This window comes from Epinephelus lanceolatus, chromosome 8, assembly GCF_041903045.1.
Source record: "Epinephelus lanceolatus isolate andai-2023 chromosome 8, ASM4190304v1, whole genome shotgun sequence".
Classification (NCBI taxonomy): Eukaryota; Metazoa; Chordata; class Actinopteri; order Perciformes; family Serranidae; genus Epinephelus; species Epinephelus lanceolatus.
In genome coordinates, this window is record NC_135741.1 from 9,702,209 (window position 1) to 9,729,147 (window position 26,939).

The 26,939-nt window shown below is 43.6% G+C and overlaps 1 protein-coding gene across 1 annotated transcript in view; it reads right to left on the reverse strand.

Moving 5' to 3' along the window:
* The window catches only part of plxna2 (plexin A2), a 274,068-nt gene that overhangs the window by 74,378 nt on the left and 172,751 nt on the right, over window positions 1-26,939 (reverse strand). The window contains exons 10-15 of the mRNA XM_033629173.2: window positions 24,613-24,813; window positions 23,811-23,907; window positions 23,263-23,462; window positions 13,171-13,322; window positions 7,885-8,002; window positions 4,671-4,807 (exon numbers count right to left, since the gene is read on the reverse strand). Coding sequence (XP_033485064.1) covers window positions 4,671-4,807; window positions 7,885-8,002; window positions 13,171-13,322; window positions 23,263-23,462; window positions 23,811-23,907; window positions 24,613-24,813 — 905 coding nt within the window. The remainder of the gene's footprint in view (window positions 1-4,670; window positions 4,808-7,884; window positions 8,003-13,170; window positions 13,323-23,262; window positions 23,463-23,810; window positions 23,908-24,612; window positions 24,814-26,939) is intronic.

The following is a 26,939-nucleotide window of genomic DNA, read 5'->3' on the forward strand; positions in this document are numbered from 1 at the left end:
ATGGAGATGCTACACATCGGTGACTCCCTTCCTCTGTAGCTGTCATAAAGTCAAAATATGTGCATATGTGCCCATTTCTTGATTACCCTGTGAGTTATTTATGTTCCTTTAGTCTGTAAAGGTCCTCAGATCAAAAAAATGAAAAGTGTTTTTCATAAGAATTAATCCAAGTTATGAATATTGTCTTTACAGGATAAAGTGGTATTATCCTCGGGTGCTGTGAAACAAGTGTCAAGTAATTTTCATACACGTTCACAGAAACAATTTGATTGTATTTCCCGATCTTTGCTGAGCAACAGTTTTGTGTAAAAGCAATTAAAGGCCTGTCCCAAATATAGGCTTGTTGAGTTCAGTGATTTAAGCAAATAATAGCCCGGGCTACTAATTGAAGTTTTACGGCAACTGTCCTGAACAATGAACACTGAAGGAATTCTAACCAGGAGAAGTTTCATCTGGTTGAAATCTGCAGTCCTCACAAGTAGATGCCCCTAAAGCCTCCTAAAATCTTACACACTGCTCCTTTAAATCGGTATCAAATATAGGCGTCTGTGTGAAAAGGTAAATAAGTGCAGAAAGTATCTGCGTGTTTTGCAAAGTCATATTAAAGATACACTTTATGCATGATTTATTCATTTATGAACATATGGCTTCTAGTTAGATGAGAAACAACACCTCCTACAACAACAGAATATATTATGCGATCTGTACTTCCAGTCTTGTTCTGTAATTATCGGAGTGAGAACACAGCAACAAACAACCAAACCTGTCATTTCATGGAAAAATAAATTAGAGCTCTAACAACCGCCAGGAAAGAATTTGTAATACAAACTCTTAAATACAGAAAAAAATGTCTGTTTTTCAGACTTTTCTAAGATGTGTCTGACTAACAGAACGTCCACACAGCACCTCCACCCACTCTGGTATGTGCTTCTGTCCTTTCCCCTCCCTCTCCACGGCTCCATGTTCTACCTGCCCACCCCCTGAATTTGTCCCAATTCATTACCAGAGGAGAGCTTGTAGTAGAACGGCCACCCCCCGTCCTCCTCTCCCTTCCATGCCAGGAATACAGTGGAGAAACACAAACCAGTAATTAGCCCCATATCTCATTAAAGCTGGCTTGACTCCTCAACCTTACAACATTACAGTCAGACTACCGTGGAAGGGGCTTAAAATAGATGCCTACAGGAGTGGAAAGCAGAAAGAGGACGTGAGAGAAGAGAGGGAAGGAGGGATGGGTGCAGTGAGATGGAGGGAAACTGTGAGAGACAAGAGAGTAGAAAAAAAAACAATGGAGTGAGACCAGATGAACAAATTGATAGAAAGTGAAGGAGGGGGGTGGATGAAAAAGATCCATAGGAGCAGAAGGTTTTCCGGAAGCTATTATTACAGGGTTTAATGCAGTAGGTCATCAAAACCTTATTAAGATTTACACAAGTTTCTGAGAGAGGGAGAGGCTTTCCCCTCGGGGATTTCTCTGTAATATCAAGGGGGAAGAAATACAAGAAATCTGTGAAATATAGCGGCTTCTTTAATGGGAGTATTACAAATCATCTCGAGAACAAGAGCTTTTTTTCCCCATTCGCTCACAGCACGCCATATATCTAAGATTCTGTGACAGTGATATATGTAGCACCTCAAAAAAGTTAAAGAAAAACTGAAACAAAGAACTGTGATATTATCTGTGAATGTTTGAGGCATGAATATCTAAAGATAGCTTGTTGTAGGTGCTGCAGGTGTTTTAAAATTAAATGCAAAACAATATTTAAAGACGGCTTATTATGCTGATTTTCAGGTTCACACTTGTATTTCTACATGATTATATGCTTTAATGGTTGAAAAACACTTTATTTTCCTCACACTGTCTGAATACCTTTATTCACCCTCTGTCTGAGAAGGTCACTTTAGTGCCTGTTTCTTCAACCCTGACTCCCAAAAAAGCCCAGTCAGCTGTAATTGGTCAACGTTTTGGGTCTTCCGTATGTCAGCACCATCATGAAGTGCTCCAGGGATGATGTTTTTTTGTAGGCCGACACAAAAGTTAGCATCACAGTGGTTCCCTTGTCAAAAAGTTTATGGAATTTTTCCATTGGATTTTAGATTACTGCCGAAAATAAGCTCTGTTTTGTTCAGCAAGATAATCTCCACAACTGAACACCATTTTCATGATTATTGAAGCCTAAATGCAATCTCCAGAAGTAAAAAGCTAATGTTAGGCTTGAAACCAAGCACACTACAGTCGCATGACCTAATGTCACCACCATAACAGAACTGTAAAGCCGCGTTTGGCGCAGTGTGATGACGTTCTGTAGTCTCATTTACCCATTTACCCAGAAGCTTCAAAATTCATGAGGGGGTATACTGACATGTTTTATGTCGGAGAATAAAATGTGAAAGTATTTTCAGCATGTGTTAACCGCAGACCTAATTTCAGGCATCTAACCAAAAACCCATTGACTTCAAGACGAGGGAACCGGGAGTGCTAAAATGCTAACTCATTTCAGGATTTTAAGACTCACTCCTGGGGCACTCTTTATCGTCAAAAATCACAGATAAAAACCTCTGAATCCAGCTGGACATGTTCTAGCGGGAATATGTTCCAAAATCCTGGAAAAATTAACAACAGCAACCTAGATCTCATGTTGCCCTGACCTTAGCATGTAGCTAAATGTATGTTGGCAGTGTACTTGCAGCCGGAGAATGACTGTGACGTAGTAACACTTTCTACCATGAAAAATCATTGATAAAAGCTACTATACACAACCAGTCATGTTCCAGCTGAAATAAGATCTGAAATCAGGGATAAACAAACAACATCAGCAACCAAGTTTATATGTTTTCCTGATGTTAGCATGTAGCTACACCTATGTTAGCAGTGTAGCAGCAGCTGGGGAATGACTATAACGGAGAATAGTGACATGTTCTACAATGAAAAATTTATCACCGATAAAAGCCACTAAACACAACCTGACCAGACATGTTTCAGCAGGAATATGATCCAAAATCCAGGAAAAAGCAACAGCAGCAACCAAGACTAGCTACATGTTGCCCTGACCTTAGCATGTAGCTAAATGTATGCTAGCAGGGTCTTTGTCACCAGGGAATGACTGTAACTGACAACAGCTGCACTATGTAATGTGAAAAATCACCAATAAAAGCTTCTAAACACAACTGGATATGTTCCAGCAGGAATATGATCTGAAATTGGGGTGAATATAACAACATCAGCAACCAAGATTACATGTTGCCCTGATGTTAGCATGTATCTATATGTATGTTAGCGGTGTACTTGCTGCTGGTGAATGACTGTAATGGAGAATAGTGACACTTTATACTATGAAACATCCCCAAGAAAAGCTACGAAACACAACTGGACATGTTCCAGTAGGAGTATGATCCAAAATTTGGGAGAAATTATCAACAACCAAGTTTACGTGTTTTCCTGACGTTAGCATGTAGTTACACGTACGTTAGCAGTGTAGCAGCAGCTGGGGAATGACTGTAATGGAGAATAGTGACATATTCTACGATGCCAAATCACCAATAAAAGCCACTAAACACAACAGGACATGTTTCAGCAGGAATATGATCCAAAATCTGGGAAAATTAACGACAGTAACCAAGACTACATGTTGCCCTGACCTTAGCCTTCAGCTAAATTTATGTTAGCAGGGTTGTTATCGCCAGGGAATGACTATAACTGACAAAAGCGGCCTATTCTAGTGTGAAACATGACCAATAAAAGCTACTAAACACAACCGGCCATGTTCAACAGGAATACGCTCCGGAATTCGGAGAAATTAACGACATCAGCAACCAAGATTACATGTTGCCCTGACGTTAGCATGTAGCTACATGTACGTTAGCAGTGTACTTGCAGCTGGGGAATGACTGTAACAGAGAATAGTGATAATGAAAAAACTCCAAGAAAAGCTACGAAACACAATGTTCCAGTAGGAATATGATCCAAAATCTGGGAGAAATTATCAACAACCAAGTTCATATGTTTTCCTGACGTTAGCATGTAGCTTCATTTAGCAGTGTAGGCTTATTTAATGTAAACAGTTGCAGTAGTGTGCCTGGAGCAGATGACCATATAAGAAAATCGGTCACACTACACCATCAAACTGCAGCCAGAGTAGAAAAAAGTGTTGGAAAGGAGTGTTTAGAACGATAGGAAACCTTTGGCTCACATTCATTACTTTTATCCAAACATCCCTTATTTTAACACTGTAAGACACAAAATAAAGAAGAGCATATCCCCTTTAAAATATAAAGATATTGGGAAATATTGAAAGCATGACAGTAAACAGAGACAGATGGAAGATGAAATGTTCCTGTTGCTTTCAAGTTTTTTGATTTTACACTTTCTTAATCACTTAATGTAGGTGACAACATTCACAGTGAGTGGATTAGTTTCACTTCCTAATATCCACATTATTCTGCAATGACGGAACTGTAAACTGTGAAATTCAAATTTGTGTCTTTCATTTCCACTTTGCTGAAAACCTTTCCACCTCATGTTAATGTGCAAGCACAATAAAAAGCCTTTCTCCGTGAACAGTCAGTGTTAAACAAAAGCATGATCATGCAGGCCGTTTGAGCAAATTAAACTTTATGGGCTACTAATAGCACTTTTATGGCATAAATGGGTGCAAGAAGGGAAGTCTCACCCAAAGAACTCGCATGTCTGGTTTCCAAACTGAACGTTGACACTGCTGCCGGCGCCGAGGTTTTCTCCCATTATGGTTACTTTGGTGCCCCCAGACTCTGGACCTCTGCTCGGGGACAGACCTGTGACTGTGGGAGTCTACAAAACAGACAGATGCAGAGAAAGAGAGGTTAAGAGACATCTTGAGAGCAAATTAAAGGGAGAGGGAAGGAGCAGAGTAAAAGAACAAAGACAGGGACCAAAAGGCAGCGTAAAAGATAGATACTTGGAGGGTAAAAAGGGCAGCATCTCTGCGGTGCCTCTTGAAACCTTCACGTATTATCACAGATCCCCAGCAAATTACAGTTATTCATATTGCCAGGCCGATGGCAGTGGAGTGCAGCGCTGGTGGCAGAAAAGAGGATAAAACCAGGAGCTCTTAGAGTCCCTGAGAGATCCTCCTCCTTGTGTGTGTGCCAGGTTGTGTTTGAGTGAAGCTTTTTAAAGACAGTCTGAAAATAACTAGTGTTTACAGCTGCAGGCAGCTCGCCCGCCGTCACACAGACAGATGGAGAAATATCCGAGCAGACAGCCCGTCATACAGCAAAACACACATGCGGCAGTGTGCGCGTTCGCAGGCTCACAGACAGGCGCACGCACCTCTATGTGCACAAACATAAAGCGACAATTTAAGAAACAACTAAATGCACACTGTCATTTACGATGCTCCTCTGCAGAGTGCACAAGAGTTGCTGGCTGAAAAGGACGGTCACACAGGGAGCGTGTCTTGTCGGGAAAATTGAAGCACGCTTCTGTGATGGTTTCTTGCAATACAAGGGAATTGAAAGTGGTGCCAATTCTGGGCTCTGCAAAGTATTCTTCAAGGAATTCCATCGCTTCCCAGAGTTGCAGCTGTAACGCTGGTGAGAAAAACGTACCCCCGCATTTACATTTACAGAGCCGAGAGCATCAAAACTGTCAGCTATGTGTGACTTCCAGGATGCAGGCTAAAGCAGGTACCCTGAAAACAACTGTAGTAATTACTGGCTGCTGTTAATTGTTAAGGGAGTGCTAATTGTGAAGGTGTGAGGGAGCGCAAATGGAAAAGTAGATTATCTGTTAGCTGCAGGCTGAGCAGACAGCAAATGACAGAGACGGGGGAAGTGTGTGTGTGTGTGTGTGTGTGTGTGTGTGTGTGTGAGAATGGGGAGTAGATGATGTTTACCTGCCGAGTGGAGTGCTGCTTTCCATTTTAGCAAGTTGATTGTTCATTTGTCTTTCTTATGACCCTGTCCAGCCATCCAATCACATTTGATCAACTATTTTCATTTGCCACTTTGGGCGAGCTATTGCCTACGGAATTGACCTGAAACACTGCAAGAGCTCCAAGAAATCTCAGAATATATTCTTCTTCTCCTCATCCACTGAGCCGTGTTTAATTTAATGCAGCTCAGCCTGTGACTTGTAAAAAAAAACAAAAACAAAACAAAAAAACACTGATTTGCAAAATTGTTGAGTATATGAGGCTATATTAATTTAGCTTCATGATCCAATCTCAGTGAAGGCAAACAGCATCTACAACCAGAGAGCTGCACAGATCATTAATGAAAACCCTCTGCTGTTTACGGAGGAATAACAAAAATAACAAGTAGACACACAGAGCTGTTTAATTACACTGTCGGTAAGCATGGCAACATCCACATCCTTGTTTGCCTGTGGCCAACAAACCATTTCTTTGCAGGAAAAGTACAAATCACTTTTAATAGAACTAACTGTATATTTTGTATATTGAGTACAGCACACTTTACTGATGTACTTTGTGACCCAGAGGTGGGAGGAAGTCACATGTGCAAAACATAAGCAAGTCTCAAGTCTTAAGGCCCTGATGCACCAAGCCAACCGTCGACCGTTGGGCCATTGGTGAGCATCTGCCACACTCGTTGGTGTGGTGTGTGCCACACCATTCCCCTTTGTCGCCCCCTGTCAGCTCTTTTCCGGCAGATTCAGCGTATCAGGGATGAATGAAATCATTCTGATTGGCAGCTCAGCTCAGTGCACGAGACGCGAAATGGAATTGAGGAAAGTAAACAAATTCCAAAATATCTCAATTCCCCCCTGGTGTCTGGCTGCAGTATAGGTCATAAATCCTGCCCCCTTGATGTTAGCAGATGGGGCATGGGCTAACTAAAAGAGAAAAGTAAACATCAAAAAGACGGTTTCTGTCGTTGTAGGTACTTCTTATAATGCTGATGTGTGCTCAAGTGTTTTTTTCTAATTAGTAATTTGATGCTATAAAAATGGGGTTTGACATCATGACTGACAGCTTTGTGCGCCAATCGGTGTGCTCGCGATCAATGGTGCTGCTCATGATTGGTTGGACAGGTGTATTAGCCCGAACTTGACACCTCAGAGATACTGCAGACTCTGGCCAATGCAGCTTGACAACAGCTGTATCCGGGCTATTTTGGCTTCATTTATGAACAGCGGGAGTAATTGGAGAGGCGGTGTCCATCTTTAATGTGCAGTATATCTGTACTGATATTAGAAGAGCAGTAACAAGTGCAACAAGTGTTGGACTTAAGTGACATTTCGTGTGTAATGTGCCATCAAAAGTCAGAGAAAGCAACATGGAAACATGTCGAATGCAGGACTGTCATGCACAAATCAGCAATAACAATGTAATGCTTGCTAGCTAGCTAGTTAGCCATGATGGATATTGTAATCTTTTTTTTTTTTTTTTTTTTAATATATATATATATATTTTTTTTTTGGCCATTTTGCCTTTAATGGACAGGACAGGTAAGCGTGAAGGGGGGAGAGAGAGAGGGGGGATGACATGCAGCAAAGGGCCACAGGCTGGATTTGAACCCTGACCGCTGCGGCAACAGCCTTGTACATGGGGCGCCTGCTCTATCACTAAGCCACCGACGCCCCGGGGTATTGTAATACATTTGCGGGTTTCTTTTGTTGCTTGTGCAGCCATCTTCCCAATGATTTCGTATATAACTCAGTTTGGAGCATGTCTCTGAAAAACCTCCATTTGGGGGACCATAGGGTGAAGTGTAGCTGTAACACTTCACCCTACCCCTCTATCCCAACAAGAAACAGGACACCCTATTCCTAGATGTGAACATGCAAGACGGTGGGGTAAGGGCTGGGTGGTAGCGGCAAGAGGTGTATTGGGATTGAGCCTATACTTCAGGATACAGAGCAATGACGTGTAACAGCAATCTTACCACAAAGGAGTAGTGCTGTGAGGAGCGGGCCCTCAGTTCTGGTCTGCACTCTCCAACACACAGCTGGACTGGACCAGGTCTGCTGTCTGCATGGGCGGCGTCCATCTCACATACAATCCTGCCAAAGACACAAAAGGATTCATTAAAGTCGCCGCATAAAATAAAATCGGAAAGCAAAACAGCTATTCGAGACATTCCAGGAGAGAACTCAATCTTTCTAAAGAATAACTTGAAGCACAGAAGTTGTCTATACATTTAAATGCTTGAGCGAAGTTGGGAGAAAGTAATCAAAACACTTCTCTGCTTGATATCGATTTATCTCCCACTCTAAATGCAATCTTCTTTTGTTGTCTCACTCATTTCATTACGGGACACATCCAGACATCGACCGGGACCCCCTCGATGACAGTCTTTAAATGAGACCGGTGCTCCTCCTCCCTTGGCACTTCAACACACCCAACCTGAGCGAAGTAAATTTCCCACCAACAACCAGCAGGCTCCCCGACAGCGCCGGAGCTGTGCCAGCGCGGGGCGTCTAATGTAAATCACACAGCGGGATCAATACAGCTTTATCGTACCATGTGACCAGGTGTCGCCCAGCGCTGCAGGTGACTAGATCAAATGACATAATAAAATGAGGACGTCTATTGATCAGCAGTGCCAGGGAGTAGTGAAGTACAAGAAGTGATCAGAGTGCGGAAAGAGATATAATATGTGGTGAGGCAGATGGCGGGGGCAGAAGCAGTGCAGACGTATTTTTTCTCCAGTACTGATCATCTGAATTACAACAAATGGCTCTGAGAGCTTTGTTGGATGAAGTATGTGGAAGAGAGTGGCTAAAGGAGGATTTACTCACTGACAGAGCTGATATTTTTCTTCTCACAAGGCCTCAGAGAAACAGAGACCCGCTTGCTATCACCACCTGAAGGCCTCCTGCACCAGTCCTTTGTGAGGCGGCTTATTTGTAGGAATATGTTTAGCTTTTGGAAACTGAAAATTCAATTGTATGTTCTCAGTCTCCATCAAGAGCCTGGCTTTCTGCTAAACCTGAGGATTGCTTTTAAACTGGATTCTTACTAATGAGGACTCAATTTGGCCACTACGAAAACGCTGCAGCACCAGCCCTAAAAAAGGGACTTTCTGGCTGCTAGAAAACACAAAAGTTGAGTCTTCACTGCAGGAGTGGCTTTCACACACCCCTCTGAAGTAGCAACATAAAAGACACATAAATATGTATGTTTTTTTCCTTTGTTGTCCTCCCCAGTCCAGTCCATCCTGGTGACTGAATCAAGGCTCAAAACAAACAGCGACGGTCAGATGAGGACATGCTGATAATGAACCTGCAGCTAATTTGACCCCAAAAGGCTCTGATTAAAAGTTCAGCTCAGAACATCATCACAAAGACTCCAACTCCTTCGAAGTTAGACTGGAGGGGTCATAGGTTAGTTTTTTAATTTCACTCGGTCTATTTTTTTTTCTACACGCCATATAAATGAATTCCCTAGCTTGTCCTCAATTGGATTAAAGTGCTGTCAGATCAGTGCACTGCTGACAAATTGTCCCCTACAGCCAAGTGGCACAGAGTGAATTTTAATTACAACTGCCCAGTAAAGAGCTAGGAACCACAGATATACTGTATGTCATCCACGCTATCCATGAGCGGCTGCTGTATCTTTGAAATACCACCAAACGTAGTTTAATAAATCCTGATTTAACGATCAAAACAAGCAGTATGTTACCAGAAAGTGTGCAGACACGTACTGTATGTGTGTGACACATGTATACCATAAGACTGAGAGTGTGTGAGTTACAGCCGTGCCGCAGTGCTTAGCTGTTCTCCTTCTGAGGGCAGAAGTAGGCCAAAGAAAGAATTAGGGTTAAAGGCTCCTCTGAGAGCCACGGCTGTGATAGCTTGTGTGTGTGACTAGCTACGTAAGTGCGGAAGTGTATGTGTGTCAGCTTTGCCTCAGTGCGCAGCTACACTGTACATTTAAAACTTTATACTGTTCTTCAGCTGACTCCAAGTCAGTGAAGGGAGCACACTGACTGAAATTAACCAGGCTGATTAACCCTCAAAATATTACTATAATATTTTTATTGGAGCCAGTAATGCATGTATTACCCACATAATCAGGACGGTTGCGAACACCTGACCAATGCACTAATAAAAGTAACAAAGGAAGTTGTATAAAGAGCAAAAGTCCACATAATGAGGCAGGTTGGGGCGGCTGATGGGTCAAACAAACACACAACTTTCCCCCTCGGTGATAAATTTCCCAACAGGAACTATAAAGTATATCGTATTGCATCGTGTCGTATCGTATTGTAACATACCGTACTGCACTGTATGGTATCGAATCGCATTGCATCACATCATATCGAATCACGTTGTACAGTAATGCATTGTATTGTATCGAATCGCATTGCATCACATCGTATTGTACCGCACTACATTGTATTGCATCAAATCGCATTGCATCACATCGTATATTGTATCGTATCGTACCATACTGCATTGTACCACATCTCATTGTATCATGTCACATGATATCGTATCATATAACATCATATCGTATCGTATTGCATCGTACTGTATCATTTCACATCATATCACATCACATTGTATCGCATCATATTGTATCATATTGTGTCGTATCGCACTGTACTGTATTGTATCATTTCGTATCACATCGTACTGATCATATCATACCGTTTTGTATTGTATCATATCGTATCACATCATATCGTATTGTTTCGCATCGTATCATATCGTATCGTAACTTTGAGCTTAAGGTACGTCATCACCAGTGTTGGGAATAAAGCATTACAAAAGTGACACGTATAGTAACAGACGTTTTAGCAGTAATGAAGTAACATAACACGTTACCAACAGGATTTCTGTTAATATTTTTACATCTAAAATTGCACACGCGGTACCACCCAAAATAAACAGTTTATTGTTTCCATTTTTTATATTCATCCACACTGATCCACATTGCCTTACCTCCACCAGTGCGCTACCAGAAAAAATATCCCCTAAAGGTTGTTTTGTCTCGTCATGTCATTACAGACTACATTATAGAAGGGTGTCTGTGATCATCTGGGTCAAACTGTACTGTGCATTATCATGTTCAATATGTTTCCATTAATGTACCGTCACTAACTCGACTTCTTCTCCGGAGCCTTTGTGCTCCATTGTCTCGCAGGTTCCCTCGAATCACGGCTACGCCTGAATCGTTGGTCGCTGCTGTGGTCCTGCCTAATGCCTACTACTACTGCTATTATAATTATTAGTCATACTTCTCCTATAATTATACACATATGATTATTATTGTCACATACTGTCATATATTAAGATGTACATACATCATATATATATATAAAATGTATTGATTTTGCACTATGTAGTAATTTGACCTATAGCAGCTGCATAATGTGTATTTAATGCACTAACTGTTTAGCATCCATCAAACAAACACAAAAATCAAGCCTAATTCAAACATGTTAACATTTATGTAGGGACAGCCTCTTTAGCAGTATGTGTGTACATCCTCGACTTTCCGTAGCAAGATCTGCATCTCCCGGGGAGGTTAAACAACCACCCGGCCCACGCTTTCTCACTCCACACACGTCTTTGTGTCTAGCCAAGGGGGAGATGGGCAAGTTGTGAAGCATGGGCAACGTTTCATTAGTTCAGGGTGAGCGGGACAGGCTTTAACGTGATGTATGCACAGCATGGGACAATTAGGGAGGTAAACACAAGTAAACACACACAGCTGTTGTGGGATTGTTGCTGACTAGATGAGCTACAGAGAGAGAACTGGGCTAGTGTGCTGCGGCGACGGCGGGGTGCGGGGGGGGAGAACAGCAATGTCAGGGCCAGACTGTCTGGACCTGCTCCAGTCTTCATTAAAGGCAGAGATGTTGGGAAAAACAGCTTTTTGTCACAGCACACTTTTATTTATCAGAGTTTGTTAGCTGTTACTTTCCATAGATGACACGACAATACCGCAGTCCAGATGCACAGTATGAACAGTGTTAATAAGTGATTTAACGCATGTTTTATCATCTTATATCTCTGTTTTGTATTTATGGAAGTGTATTACTGCCACGCCAGAAAATAAAACTAAATTAAGCAAAACGAAACGAAACAGCACAAAAAAAAACGTTTTTAAAAGATTTTCATGTTATTTCAAGGTACAAACTTTTATTGTTATAGTAATATACTATTTATCTTGTTATAACATAAAACATTTCATGAAATAACTTTAAAATGTATTGTTATACTATTAAATATTTCACATTATAAAGTAAAAACATGTTGAATACGTGTGGAACTGCTAAAATGAGGAATCGCTGTGTGGAGAAGGATAAATTGAGGAATATTGCTCATTTAGGGGCCGTACACATGCCGCGTTTTTGTGTCCTCATATTCATTGTTTTCAGTGTAGACACGCGGCAGGTGTGTTCAAACACCAGAGAGACACACGCGTCATGCGTTCCTGAGCGTCTATAATTAAGAGCATAATGGCTGCACCCTGAGTGTGCATTGCATGTCATGTGGCGAGGATCAACCAGTCACAGCTGACAGATATCTTTCCCTTCTTCTGTAAATATTCAGTCTGATAAATACGGAAAAGCTGATCATTTTAATGCAGAGCTGCCAGAGCTTTACATCTGTCCTATGGACGATAGGCCTACACACTTATATACAGCTCCTGGAAGAAGATCAGCTCTGCACTCAGGATTTCAGGTAAAAAGGCTTTGATACGGTGCTTGTTAGGGTTGCTTAGCAACCTCAGACGCAACCTGCCACCATGCTCTTGAGAGCTGGCACAAGAGTAGCGCCCTGCACCTGACCTTGTGTTTCCCAGGTGGTTCAAGACACAGCATATGCACAGACCCTTACATGATTTGATTAAGATCTACTTCATGCTTGGGCATAATAATGTGAACATATCTTGTTATAATGTTAAAATATCTTGTTAAAGCACGAAAAACATCTTGTCATAACAAACTTTTTACCTTATCTGGTAATAAGTCTTTTTTTTTTTTTTACTGGCGTGGCAGCAATATGCCGCCGTAAGAAATTGGGATGACCAATAATAATCTTTAAAAATCTCCAATGTCCAAGCTGCATTGTGAGCAATATGGCCAACAATTTCCAGTTACCTTCAGTTAACTAAAAATAAATCAGTATCAGTTGAATTCTGTGTATCTTAAATCAGCATAACAACAATAGTTTAAAATAATGATGCTGGTACTTGTTCTGTTTGTGTGACTCACTGTTCAGCGATGATGTAGCCGTCCTCCACAGGGGTGCACCTCACCCCCGCCACCTCCACGTTGCCCACCATGTCCGAGAAGGCCAGACCGAGGTTGGTGCCATGGATGGTCACCCGTGTGCCTCCCTCCGGCGGTCCAGCCACTGGGGTCACCTACAGGGGGCAAAGTCAGGGAGGAACTTGTAAATGCTTTTGGCTGCAAAGTGACTTTAAATGATGTTTTCTCTGTCTCGCAATCATAAATGGGCACAGGTTTCCATGGATGCTCAAGGGTAAATATGCTCTTACGGTCCAGGTGGCTGTAAAAGCAATTAAGAGCACTCTCCACGCCTGCGTCCACAGAATGTCACAACATGGCATGAGTCACGTCGCCAAGAGCGAGCTCTAATCACAAAAGTAGCTAATGGCACATGTTTTGTAGCTCTTCCTGTCTATATACGACTTCGCCCTCACACTTTTAAACCTCATCTTCTTCATCAGCTCCTTCCTTCAGAATACACAATGGTAAATCCGATAAATTCACAATCACAATTTTAACGGCACGGATTATTAACATTCTGGATAGGCGCCTGCTTAGAAATCGCTGCTGTTGCCATGGATGATAAATCTAACAAGGGGCCATATTAATGCTTAGTGCAGATCACCTACTCATAAAATACAATATGGCTGCCCAGCATGACCTTGGCACAGGGTGGCACACTGCCTTCTGTGCTGCAGAGCCCTGTGAGGCTCTAACCTGGCCATCATCCAACCCTTGACAAAAAAAGGAGGAGGAGAAAGGGGTGAGAAAAGAGGAAGGAGATAAAGAAAGAGTAGACTCTGCTGTTCATTGGACAGGGAGAGCAAAAGGAGAGATAGAGGAGACTAAGAAAGAGGAGGGCAGCGGGGAGGAGATGACTGTCACTTTGCTGTGTGGAGCTCTGAGTGCTATGTAAACAATCAATATGCTATTACTGGCCATGCAAGCAGAAGGGAAAAAACCAACAGTCAGTTGTGCCCGCTTACTGAGCCGCAAAGCGCCACGTGACGGCGACCCTTGGAGTGGTGTGGCACGCCCTCCCCTCCAATCCCTAACCCCCCCTCGTGACACCCACCGGGGGCATTGCGGCTTCCCTGTGGGACGCCGGCATTGTAATCTAGATTCAGTGGACATTAATTGCTCTGGATGTAAAGTAAGTGTGTCACTGCACCGCCTGAGGGGTCTGAATACATGAATCTTTTAGCACTGCTTGGGCATGCAGGGTATAGAAGGGGGGGAAAACATAATGGCTAAATATATCCATGTCAGGCGATGGCAGCAACTATTCGAGTAGACTTAGTGATGGTTACATAAGCAATGTAAGGGCCTGAGAGAGAACAAGAGAGAAGGAGGAGGGGGGCGAGGGCACGGGAGGCTAGAAGAGTGGAGGAAGACTAAAAGAAAGAAGAGGGCAGAGAAAATGGTATGAGCAGCAGAGGGAAGGTGGATGCCACTCCGCTCGGTCCTATCAGCCCTGATGGATGACAGGTGAGGCGGAGATGGTGACAGGACAGCGCTGCTGTATCACAGATGGGCATGCTAAAAGCTTGGGAGACCTCCTCCTTCTACCCTTGAGGCTGAAATGGAGCCCTTCCCACGGTGGACCAAGCACAGGAAGACAAGTCTAATCCATGCATGAAACCCATTTGACTGAGCTCCCCATTGGCAGATAGAGCCCTGATTCATCAGTGGATCATAGAAAAAGCACCACTTCAAAAGACTCACGCCACCAATGTCTCCGGGCTGAGAGAAGTGCTGCTCTTTGTCTCTGTGCCTGCTTTTCTTACACAAACAAAGGGACTCAATCTATAAAGGAGCCTCCATGTACATGAGACTGTGGTTTGATTGCCTGTAAACCAGATCCTAATGACCTTTACAGACCAACTCGCTGCACTCTTGCTCTGTAGATAATCTTTCGAAGGGTGGAGTTTGTCTTTCTATTTCACTGCCTCCTTCTTTGCATCTCTTTCCCGTCTTTTGCTCTCTGTCTTTCATCAGCTCGTCTCCCTCAGGCTGGGTGACACATCCTCCTCCTCCTCTAAGCACTGGCGTGCTTGTTTGTCTTAACATACAGACTTTCAGAGGGAAGAGGAAGCCTCATTGGACATGCATGCACACCCTCCCGCCCTTAACCCCCCCTCCCGTCCCGTTCCCACCCAGTGCTGCCATGCCATGCTCCCTGTGTAATCCTTTTAGGAGCAGCGCTGCTGCCCGCCTGGCATTGTCACACTGTCAATAGAGGGTAATTCCCAACAAACACCCAGGCAGCTTGCACATCGCACTCCGCGCTCCCACTCTTGTGCTTTCTGTACCATAATCTATTTCTCCAGCTCAGAGGATCAGAGCGTTGGCCACTTACCACCACGACTTCCTTAAGACATTCTGCAGGATTTGGCGACGACCAAAGAAAGACTAAAGAGGGGTGAGATGACCCAAATTGAGAGGAGGCGCATAAGGAAGTGTCTCCTTTGAGAAGATAATCTGCTACTTTGAGCGAAATGCAAACTCTGGAGAGAAATGGCCATGGATGTGAGCAGCCCGGGGATGTCTGTCAGTGCAGTGTTGACTTATTCAGCTGGAGTAATGGTGGGGAAAGTTGTGCTGATGCAGCCAAGGCTAAACTCAATACATACAGCAGAGAGAATGCACCGCCCCAGCTGCCTGCGGGCGATGCAAGCCTAGCATGTCACTGTTACTACAGTAGCTGACGGAGCTGAATGGCGCTCTCCAAGACAATTCAGAGCTAATAATGTTTAATCACCCCATCTACTGTGGAAATACACAATTTCAGCAGTTTTAACGTATACTCTTTATCATCAACATTTAATACACACATTTATTACAGCGGGATCCTCACAGCTCTGTGCTGTAGATTCCATTCTTGCCGTAGCTGGATATTTTGCTTTTGAAATTAAATAGCCCTTGATGCAATTTAGGAGCTTGCAGCTAATCTCTTTGTCTTTGGACTGCACAGACTAATTCGAGCATGTCACATTTAATTGTGAGTAGCATTTAATGGGCTTGATAAAACCCCCACTGATCACTTGTTCCCTAACAAACTACATCCTAAATACTTTATGGGGTCTTAAATGTCTTGTAGTCAGGCGAGAGATACGGGCCGTGATGAAAAGGAGTTTTTTTTAGTGTGTAAAGAGGAGAAAACAAGAGACAGACTGATGGGATAACGGGTGTGTTTGTGGATGACTGAGCTTTTCTAAGTGAGTGCACCGATGCTGTGTGTTTGAACAGACCACTTTATCTTACTGCAAGGTGTAGATGCTGGCATTACTGCGTGTTGTCTGGCTGTAAGACTCGCTTTACTGTGCAACATGTTCTTGTTTTATTGGCTGGTTTAATGGAGGTTAGCACGCGTACTGTACAGCGGCTCTCATAGGGTTACAGCACCGAGGCTGTACTATGATACTGACTGACAGGCCTATTATCCCTGTGGTGTTCAAAATATCAACAATAAGCATGCCTCCGCCGTGTGAGGGAGAAAGAAAAGAGAGGAATCCTGCATTCTCTCTATCCTAAGGCAACAGCTAGATGTTTATATTCACTGTCACTGGGAGGCAGGGAAGCCTCTTTGCTATACTGTAAACTCATACAGAAGCCACAGCCAAAGCCTATTGAGGAGATGTCTTTCATATGCCCATCCAACTCCCAGCTTCATTTGATGTCTCTCCCTCTGCTGTTAGCAGGGGCTTACATCTCTTCAATATTAATGGCCCATGGTGGGAGGCACCATGGCACTTAATAGAAACATTAATTATTCAAAAGGCCTATCTGGTGGTAGGCACATCTACTAATGTGCTAGTATGTATACAAATCAGCTCATGATGGGGGCTTTGGTGCATACAATCAAAACCAAATTTATTAATAAATTCAGCCCACCAGGGGGATGTCTGCTTCTTAAAGAAACTGTAATCACTGAGAGGCGAAGGGGGGTAGGGCGTGGCACAAACCAACGCCAACTCCACCGGCAGCGAACAGGAGAAACATCGGTGCGTCTGTGTGTGTCTGGAGTACGTGCTCATGTGAATCGTCCAAATTAATGCAGAGTTGGTTTTGCCACCTACAGTTGTAAACAGACTTGAGTTCAGACAACCCACGGGGGCTCCAAACCCCCCACCCCCCTCCACTCTTCCCACCTTTTCATGGTTGAGTTACTCTGCTGTGTCCTTTGTTCTCTGTGTTGCCACTCTTCACCCCACTCAAACTCTCCATCCTCTCCTTGCTCCTATTCACAGTTTTAACACTATCCATCTCCTGAACTTAAGGGAAGGATTCACCCTGCAATACTCTGACTCTGCAACCCGCTCTAATTCCCAGGTCATCAAATACCGCTTCTGATACCAATGCACACAGCGCCCTTAGTAGTTCTATAAATAACGAGGAAGTCCACGTTGGGAGGAGGGCAGTGTGGAGAGGGCTGTATGTGTCCTGTGTGAAACAAAGAATCATGTAATGCGAAACAATGATCTTTTTCTAAACCTAACTAAATACTTTTGGTGCCTAAACCTTCCTTTCCTGTGAACACGGAAGTTTCTGTGTATACATGTATACATGCATGGACCAGAAACTGTACGTTTTCTGTAAACATGGACCTTTATTCTGAAGAGACAGCACATTCTCACTTAGACCTCATCATGGACTTTCAACGTCCACATACACCGTGAAAGGTACCCTGGGTGCGTTGGTTGGTGACGTTCTGGGACGCCGTGTAAAGTTCTGCTTGTTACATGTTCGGGCTGAGAAAGCCATGTGTAAGTAAGGTAAAGGAGGTTGTTGGGTTGGTACAGGGAGCAGTGAGACCTGGCATTAGGGGAGTGTCTCTGGGACGCCAGAGATCACTGTCTAGCCTCCTGGAGGTGTCGTGGGACCAACTAGATGAAACACTGGTGAAAGGAGGTTCCCACCTGATGACCCCAAAGACATGTTAGTTATCACTACTCACTGGTCTGTATAGTTAAGCCCTGCCATAATAGCTTATCATAGGGCTTAGGAGGTTATTCACTGAGTGCTGATCCTTTCTCTAGAGCACAAACTTCTTGTGTTTATTTGAACTGTCTTCTTTCAAATACACAATGGTTAGGTTTAGGCCACAAAAGCACGTGGTTGGGTTTAGGAAAAAAGAACAGGGTTTGGCTTTAGAATCTTACAGGACGCAACCACTGCTCTCTCTGGTGAAAGTTGGTGTTTGTTGGACCCATTCACCACCCGTCCCGTCCGCCCGAGTCGGACTTTCGTCGCCTTAACTTTTGTCCTTGTCCTGTTGTGTGTGTCCCCAGACGTTACGGCAACCGGACGCGTATCATGCCGACGTTAAAGGACACCTTTTTTGTGGTTTCTGATGCTGCAAGTCACTGCCCAAGCGCCGGATTTCGACGACTTCAGAATAAAGCCGGGCTCAAAAACAGTGTGCGTGTGTAAGGTGCGGAAATTGTACGTATTCTATGAAAATTGACCTTTATTTTGCAAAGGCACTGTAGTCATGTAAGGAACAAAAACTGTACATCTCCTGTAGACACAGAATTTCACTCTGAAAAAACACAGTGTGCATGTAAGAAGCGGAAAACCATCACATCTAAAACCATCATATCCAAAACTGAAGCTAAAGGTGAACCTAGAGCATCATAATTTGAATTGAGGGCCACTGACCAAGCTGCCGCATTTGACGAGTTAGGCATGAGAACGTCTTGGATGTATCATGAGTCAGTCAGATATTATTTTACTGCACTTGTGTATAATAACTTTTTTGGCATTCCCTCTTTCCATCATATTACATTTATTTCCTTGAATGCCTTTTGACACTTCCCCTGCAACATCAAACTTGTTGCATCGATCTTTGGCGTACACACTGCATGTTGCTGGAAAGAGCTTTGGCAATAATTGTTTTCTACTCAAGCCGACATCTCCAGCTCACACTCTTACGCCTTGCAGCTGCTGTGGGTGGACGAATGATGTTTCTTTGCCTTCGATACATGATGGATTTCTGCCTGACTGTTGACCATGAGCAAGTCTGTGAGCCCTTACTATGATTCTGACAAGCTGACACATGAACCTGATGTTCTCTGTTGATGTTCGAGATAGTTGTAAAGCTCGTTCTGGAAATATCTTGAGGTCCTGTCAGTGAAAACAGGCCAGGAGTTGTGATCGATACACCACTGGACAAGAGATGGATCCAATAATTCAAGGTATGCTACACCTAAAGCTGCTCAGTGTTTAAACTTTACTGTTTTAAAATAATTTTGTGATTTATTACAATTGAAAACTTCCCCTGTCCTCACATACATACTCTCCCGCAGTGTTAAAGTTTAAAGCTTTTGCTTAATACCAGTTAACCTCCCTTTTTTCCTCTTAAAGCATGCAGAGTGACAGATGAAGGTCTGAGCTGGTGGTGGCCTCGGTAATCACATACTGTGATCATAACACTAATGAAAACACGAAGGGGGATGAGGTATGTCCCACTGGATGGCAATGAGCGTGTGCCACACAATGACAAACTGAAAGAATAATGGAGTTACACGAGAGCATAATGTAATTCACCAGGATGAGTCAGAGATAGTGATACACAGAGACACACACACAGGGAGGGAAGGAGACAGACGCAGAGAGATACAGACAGAAACAGATAGCGAGACGGATGGAGAGGCAGGATTTAAAAAAAAAGTATGGACGGCTTTCTTCTTCATCCTGCCTCTCCTTTCCTGTCTTATCTGCATACAGTATAGCAAATCAATTAACCAAGTCGTTAACTTCACTTTTTAATTGGCTGGAGTTAGACATGCGGTGGAGGAATGAGAGGCCAAATGAATCGATGCCGAGGTAGAGGGGTCTGGTGGGTTAACCACAATGCGCTGGTGCGTTACCAGGCCTAATTAAATAGTATGTCCTCCTGGCCTGACTCCCCTGTGACAGCAAACCCGCCAGACGGGATGAGGATAAGGCCTGAGCAAGCAAAGGCCTACTTACGGGAAAATAAATAAGCACTTCCAGGTCGTGACCCTGGTGTTGCTGAGGTGGAGGACGTTCAACTGTTGGGTTGGGTGGTTGCAATGCCTGAGAGGGCTGAGAGGGGGCGAGGGAACATGAAGGAAAACCACACATACACCTCTTTGATTCATTCATTTTCTGTAACTGTTCGGGGTCACGGGGGGGGTGGAGCCTACCCCAGCTGACACTGGGGTACACTCTGGACAGGTCACCAGACTATCACAGGGCTGACACATAGAGACAGACAACCATTCACACTCACATTCACACCACGGACAATTTAGAGTCACCAATTAACCTGCATGTCTTTGGACTGTGGGAGGAAGCTGGAGTACCTGGAGAAAACCCACGCTGACACGGGGAGAACATGCAAACTCCACACAGAAGGGCTTCCCTACCCTGGGTTCGAACCAGGAACCCTCTTGCTGTGAGGCGACAGTGCTAACCGCTGCACCACCATGCCATATTTGGGAATCGAGGACACTAATTATTGAAGTTTAGAAAGTGAAATTGTGAAAATCATGAATGTTTTTCAAAATTTGTGTTGATTTGTTACAAGTTTGTTGGATGTTGTTTCGTCCATAAAATCTGAACCCTTGCCTTTTTCGTGTCATTTTTGTACTCAAGTGAAATTATCTTTGGTGTTATTTTTTCCAACTGGTGCTCAGTAACGTTTTATTAATTATTCATGTTCATCTCCCACAGCTTGATTGGATGCTTAACTGCATCATCAAATCTGTGACTCGAGTCTGGTCCAAGTCCCCCTCTGATGAATGGTAAAAGATAAAAGATATTAAAAAGAAGTGTAGCCGTTCACTAGCTACAAGGGGAATGGCTACTTACTTATTCAACGTCTTTCTTTTGTTTGTGTGCTTGTTTTATACGGTTCCCTTTTTAACTTTGGTGCCAAAGTTACTTTCAAAGGGCTGGAATAACCTTGTGAGAAGACAAAATACATTAAAATCTATGAGCAGGCATCTGTGCATACTGCACAAAGAGAAGGCAGATTTCAAAGAGACAGGCCTGTAAAAGTGAATATCACTGGCCCTGGGTGGGTGTGTGTGTGTGTGTGTGTGTGTGTGTGTGTGTGTGTGTGTGTGTGTGTGTGTGTATGTATGTCAGGGCCCTTGCCCTTGGATAAACCCTGAAGGTGAGAAGAACTCTCAGATGAATGTGCATCTGTGAGTATAACACATACAGCCATATAGCTACATACACAATCAGACACAGTGGAGCATATGCTTTTTCACTCCAGAAAAAAAAACAACAACAACAAATACTCTCTGAGTTTGAGAGAGACATACGAGACGGGAAGACACCGAACATTAATAAATCTGCAGGCATTAGGTGGGCCCGGCACCCTGGGGAGCTTCTTCAAGGCTTATTCTCATTCTTCCTGGGTCCAGAGGAAAACAAAGCTGAGTGGCATAGCTGCTTTTCATGCAGTACCTCTCAATGCAAATCAGACGTTTCATTGTCAAGAGCCCAAATTTTAAAGAACTGCTTTCATAGAATTAAGCAGGATTAAATGTTATCTGGGTTTACTGTGCTTTAATGGTCATGACATGCTGTAAAGAACACAAAGCAGGTCTTTAACTATGTAATAGCATCACCAATGTCACCAATGACAATGTCTTATCAAGCTAGTATAAACCCTTGTTAGTAAACACTATGATGATTTTTGGTGGGCGAGGCTTAGACAGTGGAGGAAAATGATACAAGTAGTGCATTCAGAAACACTCATTTCGAGTGTCAGAGTGCACTCTGGCACAAACTGGACCGTTTGTAAATTAGGAGTGCGGTCGGAATTTAATTGGGGAGGCTGCGAAAACATGGCCAATGGCTAACAGGAGTAAAAAGGAAGTAGTATTGAGAGCAAAAGTCGACAGTAGTATGTAACAGTAACAGTATGGCATTTGTTGGTGGGCGGGGCTTAGCTGGAGGCAAAACAATTCTCCAAAGACATTAGCTACTGCTAGCTAGCAAGTTCTGTTGGCTTGTTTTAGACAATGGAGGAAGATGATATGAGTGGTGCATTAAGAAATACCAAGTCCCATCTGGAAGGTTAATAAATTCTGAGAGCTGTCTGAATGTACCAGTGGATGTATGATGTCACAGGAAGCTTTGTGGTTGATTACTGTGCGAATCTTACAAAGGAGGATGACACTTGAATGGTTTCCGCCAGGTTGTTTTGCTAACGTTAGCTAATGCGCTAAAACGCATTACAGAGAAATCCATTATTCCTCTCAATACCTCCCCAGTTTCTAATGACGTGGACATGATAACCCTTAATACACACAATGGTATTCATCCCTACAACAGGAAATACTTTTTCCCTAACGTGATATATTTTTGGGTCCATGTCATTGGTCCGACAGCCCATTGGTCCGACATCCCATTAGTCCGACAGTCTGCGGTGCTGAACGGCTCCCGACGGGTGTATTTCTACCTTGATGGTGCGCCGCGACCGGCTCTGGGTCAGCTGGGAAAGGCTTGAGGTGAAGCAGGCTCACGGCTTATGTGTTTGTCACTTTCTTTTTCATTTTAACCCACACCATGATCTTTTCCTGACCCTAACCAAGTGGTTTTTGTGCCTAAACCTAACCAGACCTTCACCACAGGGCATCATGATGAATCCGGAACAACGGGACTTTGGAACAATGGGTTTAATATGGTCGGAACAATGGGATGTCGGACCAATGGGCAGTTCCCATATTTTTGATGATGACCTCCGTCCAGTCCTTTCGTCTCATCGCATTTAACCATAGTTGTCTTCATTTTTTTTACGTGCAGTGGTGGCTGGTTCTGAGCCATGACTCCTTCTATTCTGGCTCCAAATAACACAAAAAGATGACATTTTAAGACTCCTATGTAGCCTACAGCCCTGTGGTGGAGAGGCAGGTTTTGCCTCTTGCTAACAATGTGATGCGATTGTGACGTCGGCCCTGTGAAGCCTGGGAGCGTCTCATGATCCTTTATAAAGAACGAGACGCAGCCAGCTGATTATTGCACATCGATCAGAGCTTGATGCATGTGGGCAGGCGGGGGAAGGACAAACAGAGGATTATGGGTACTGACCTCAGTGATGCGTGGGTTGGTGCACTTGACGTTCTTACTGGACAGATTCAGCCAGCGGGTGGTGTAAGGATTGATGGGGGGGCAGTGGTGCCGCAGGGTGCACCTTCCCTCTCCGCTGCACCAGCCGCACTGGAACTTCCTCTCTGCTTTCAGACACGTGCCGCAACTGTCCCGCTGGGCTGCACACTTGTACAGGTGCACTGTGGGATACAGGAGGCAGTGTGGATATAGAGTGAACACACAACAACCGAGAAACCTACACAAGTCTTTGGAGAGGTTTTTTTTTTTTCATTTCAAGGACAACAGAGAGCAGGCCTGCTGTGAGTGAAATATCCCCACAGGCTATCTCTTCTTTTTAATCTCCAATAATATGTTTTTCAAGATACATGTGTGATTACCATGTAAATAATATATACACACGCTACCTTAACCTCTGCTTAGAAAACACAAGCACACAGAGAGATCTGGAAAATGATGAACAGTGTTAGATTTGTCCATCTTCATCCTGTTTGCCTGCACATGTTGACAGCAGCATCTTTTATTCTTACCTTGGATATTCTCCGGGTTATCAATAATGAAGTTGCCGTTCCATACCACCGAGAAATCCACAGGCAGCTCACTGATTTTCATTCCCTCGTACAGATACTAGAGGCCGAGGGATGGTAAGAAAGACATCGAGAGATGGGGGTGAAGGTGGAAAAGAGACAAAAAAGAGAGGAGGCTTTCAATGGGTGAGTTGGGAATTTGAATTCCCACAAGTCCTTGCAGATGCAGCACAACGTCCTTCCAATGTTACCCCAAAGTTTCATCATCTCGTCATCAGAGAGCTGACAGAGTGAGAAGCCAGAAGAAATTGGACAGCTGAGCAGGAGCTTGAGCTTCCCTTCTGGCCTTTGGAGATGCTGTCCTTATCTGCCTCCTACGCCCTTAATTCCAGCCTGACTTTCTTTGTGCAAGTGTGTGCACGTGTGTGTGAGTGTGTGTGTGAGAGAGACAGAGTGAGAGGGGAGTAAAATGTGTATGTCTGTGGTTCCTCTGGGAATATACTGCAGAAGTCAGTGTGTGCTTGACTGGAGGGCAGAGCCATGCTGCAGTCTTCTCCAGTGTAATTACCCAGGCTGCATCTACTGTGTCTCCACTGACTAAACGACACACACATGTACACAAACACACAGATGCAAACACACCCCCACAATGTAGCCATCATTTTCTACAGAAAGCAATATATCCTATATAATTACCAATGTGCAGTATATTTTTTCTGAATGTACAATGTTTCCTGGAATAAGTAACTAAAAATAAAACAAATCACGCATCACTAATTACACCTAATCTGGCACGATCACCCACCGAGCTGTTCTGGCACTGCACGCTGGAGCTGTTGAAACGGAGGGCAGTGACTCGGTGGCTGACCCCCTGGATGTGGAGGACGCACTCGTAGCCTCGCTGGCCAGACTGGGGCTGGGGAAGGTTCCTGGCCTTCAGGGTGATAGGCTTCACTTCCCCCGCTGGGATCAGGATCTCCTCAGAGCGCACCAGCTGGGGACAGTCCTGGAGGTGACAAGTGCAGGACAGGGAGCACAATAAACATTTTGGTTTTTGTTTTGGGGAGTTTAGATGAGTATGACGGACAATGAGCGTGGCTGAAATGGAAATTGAGCTTAAGTTAGGATTTAAAAGTGACTCCTGTGACCTTGGAAAGCTCTGAGCTGATGTTTGAGCATTCAACAACCCATTATCAAGAGTGGAATTTTGAAACTGCTCAGTTGGCGAAGAGAATGATTAAATTAGTGCTCAGTGTTTTCAAGTACAAGGCAGCAAGTTTGAGAGCAACTCTGTTAGCAGAATAATGTGAAAGCAACATCTGCACTGAGAAACTATCAGAGCAGCTTCACACGCTGAACATTTGGTCTTAGCAGCCTTTAGCATTTTACATCCATAAATCTTGAGTCCTCTAAGATCAGTGGGTCCCAACTGGTGGGTCTTGGTCCAAAAGTGGGTCGCAGGTCCATTCTGAATGGACCTCAAGTGCCGTTTCCTGCTGTAGAGACGGCAAACTAGCTCGACGACATGGCCAAACACAAGTATGACGCTGAATATATTAAACCATGTGGACCTTGATCTAATTACTGAGAAGAAATCTGGACCCCGGGGCTGGACCCTTTGGGAGCCATTGTCTTACATTATAGATATGACATCATATAGTGATTTCTATACACAGAGAGGCCATCTTTATTTTAATAGTGACATGGAGTAAAACATCTGATTTAATTAATTAATGAAGCTGTGTGAGTTCCCCTGCAAGTATGTATGAATTAAAAGACTGCAGGAGTGAAGCCCACTGTGGTACACTCTTAGAAATAAAGGTGCTAACTGGAACCATATTGGGTTCTTCGGCATTCCCCATAGAAGGACCCTTTCTGGTTACTGGTAGAACCTTTTATAAGGTTTCCACCTGGAACACATCGTAAAGAGCTATACCTCAATCCATCGGAGAAAAGTTTTACCCAGAACCCCCCTTGAGAGGTTCTACAGAGAACCCTTCTGCAGTGTTATAGCTCCACCCAGAACCCTCCTTTACCCCCTTTCTACCATATTAGCTGTGGTTCTTGAACTGGTTCCTTTTAGGACATCTGGAAACTTGGTGCAATGTAGTAAAACCAGCCTGAGTTCCACCAGATTTGATCAGACCCACTGTAATCCAGGATGCATCATTAATAATGAGCCTTGCAGAATGAACAATGGGAGTAAACAGTCGTGGCAAGATCAATGCCTTCTGTTTATAAGGCAGTGCTTGGAAAGCTACACTTCTACCTCACTTCTCTTTTAAAAATCAAATCCATCTCTCATCACACACGCTCGCAGAATTTTTTATCCCTGGAAGCTCCTCAGATCAGTTCAGAGCTTCATTAATTAGCTTTTAGTTTTTTACCACCAAATAAATGGAACAAGTTACAAGAGATATTTAAATCAGACAGGTATGTGTTGTTAGAGCATTTCAAGTGTATGCTTGATGATATGGTTGATAAACACTGCTGCTACTGTTCTTCACTTTATTGCAGTTGCTATTATATATTTGTATCCTTCAAACCCACTGAATGTGAACTCAGAGCTTAATTCTCAGTCAATTTTCCCTGAATAAACAGTGGTTGATGAAGAGGGCAGACTGCATTGATTGCCAATTTTAGTTCTTTTATTACAGATATTTATTTTTATCAAGCATACACCAACCGTTCACAACACCACTGCACACTGTTTTTGCCTGACTTCTTTCCAACCTGAAGTCTAGAATATGACACGCCAACTGATGTCGCCACAGTTCCAGCTGGGGACCAGCTCTCTGAATTACGAACTCATTTATATTTTGGTCGAAATGTTCCAAACGGTTTACAATTAAGTGCAGGAACTAGAACAGTAGGTATTGCACATTGGTGGAAACAGAGTGTCTGGAGGTTCTATCAAAACCTTTCCAGCTTCTGAGGGTGCTTACAAGAATGCACCCAGGGGCTTCAACTGGGAACCCTTTTAGAATATATACTCTTAAAATAGTAACTGGCTATATTACCCATAGATCTCTCTCACACTAATCATGGTATCAGCTGAACAGGTTAGGCAGGGGCCAAGGGAACTCGTCCAGGAGCACTGGGCTTCGTGAGGCTGCTATAGAGGGTTGGGAA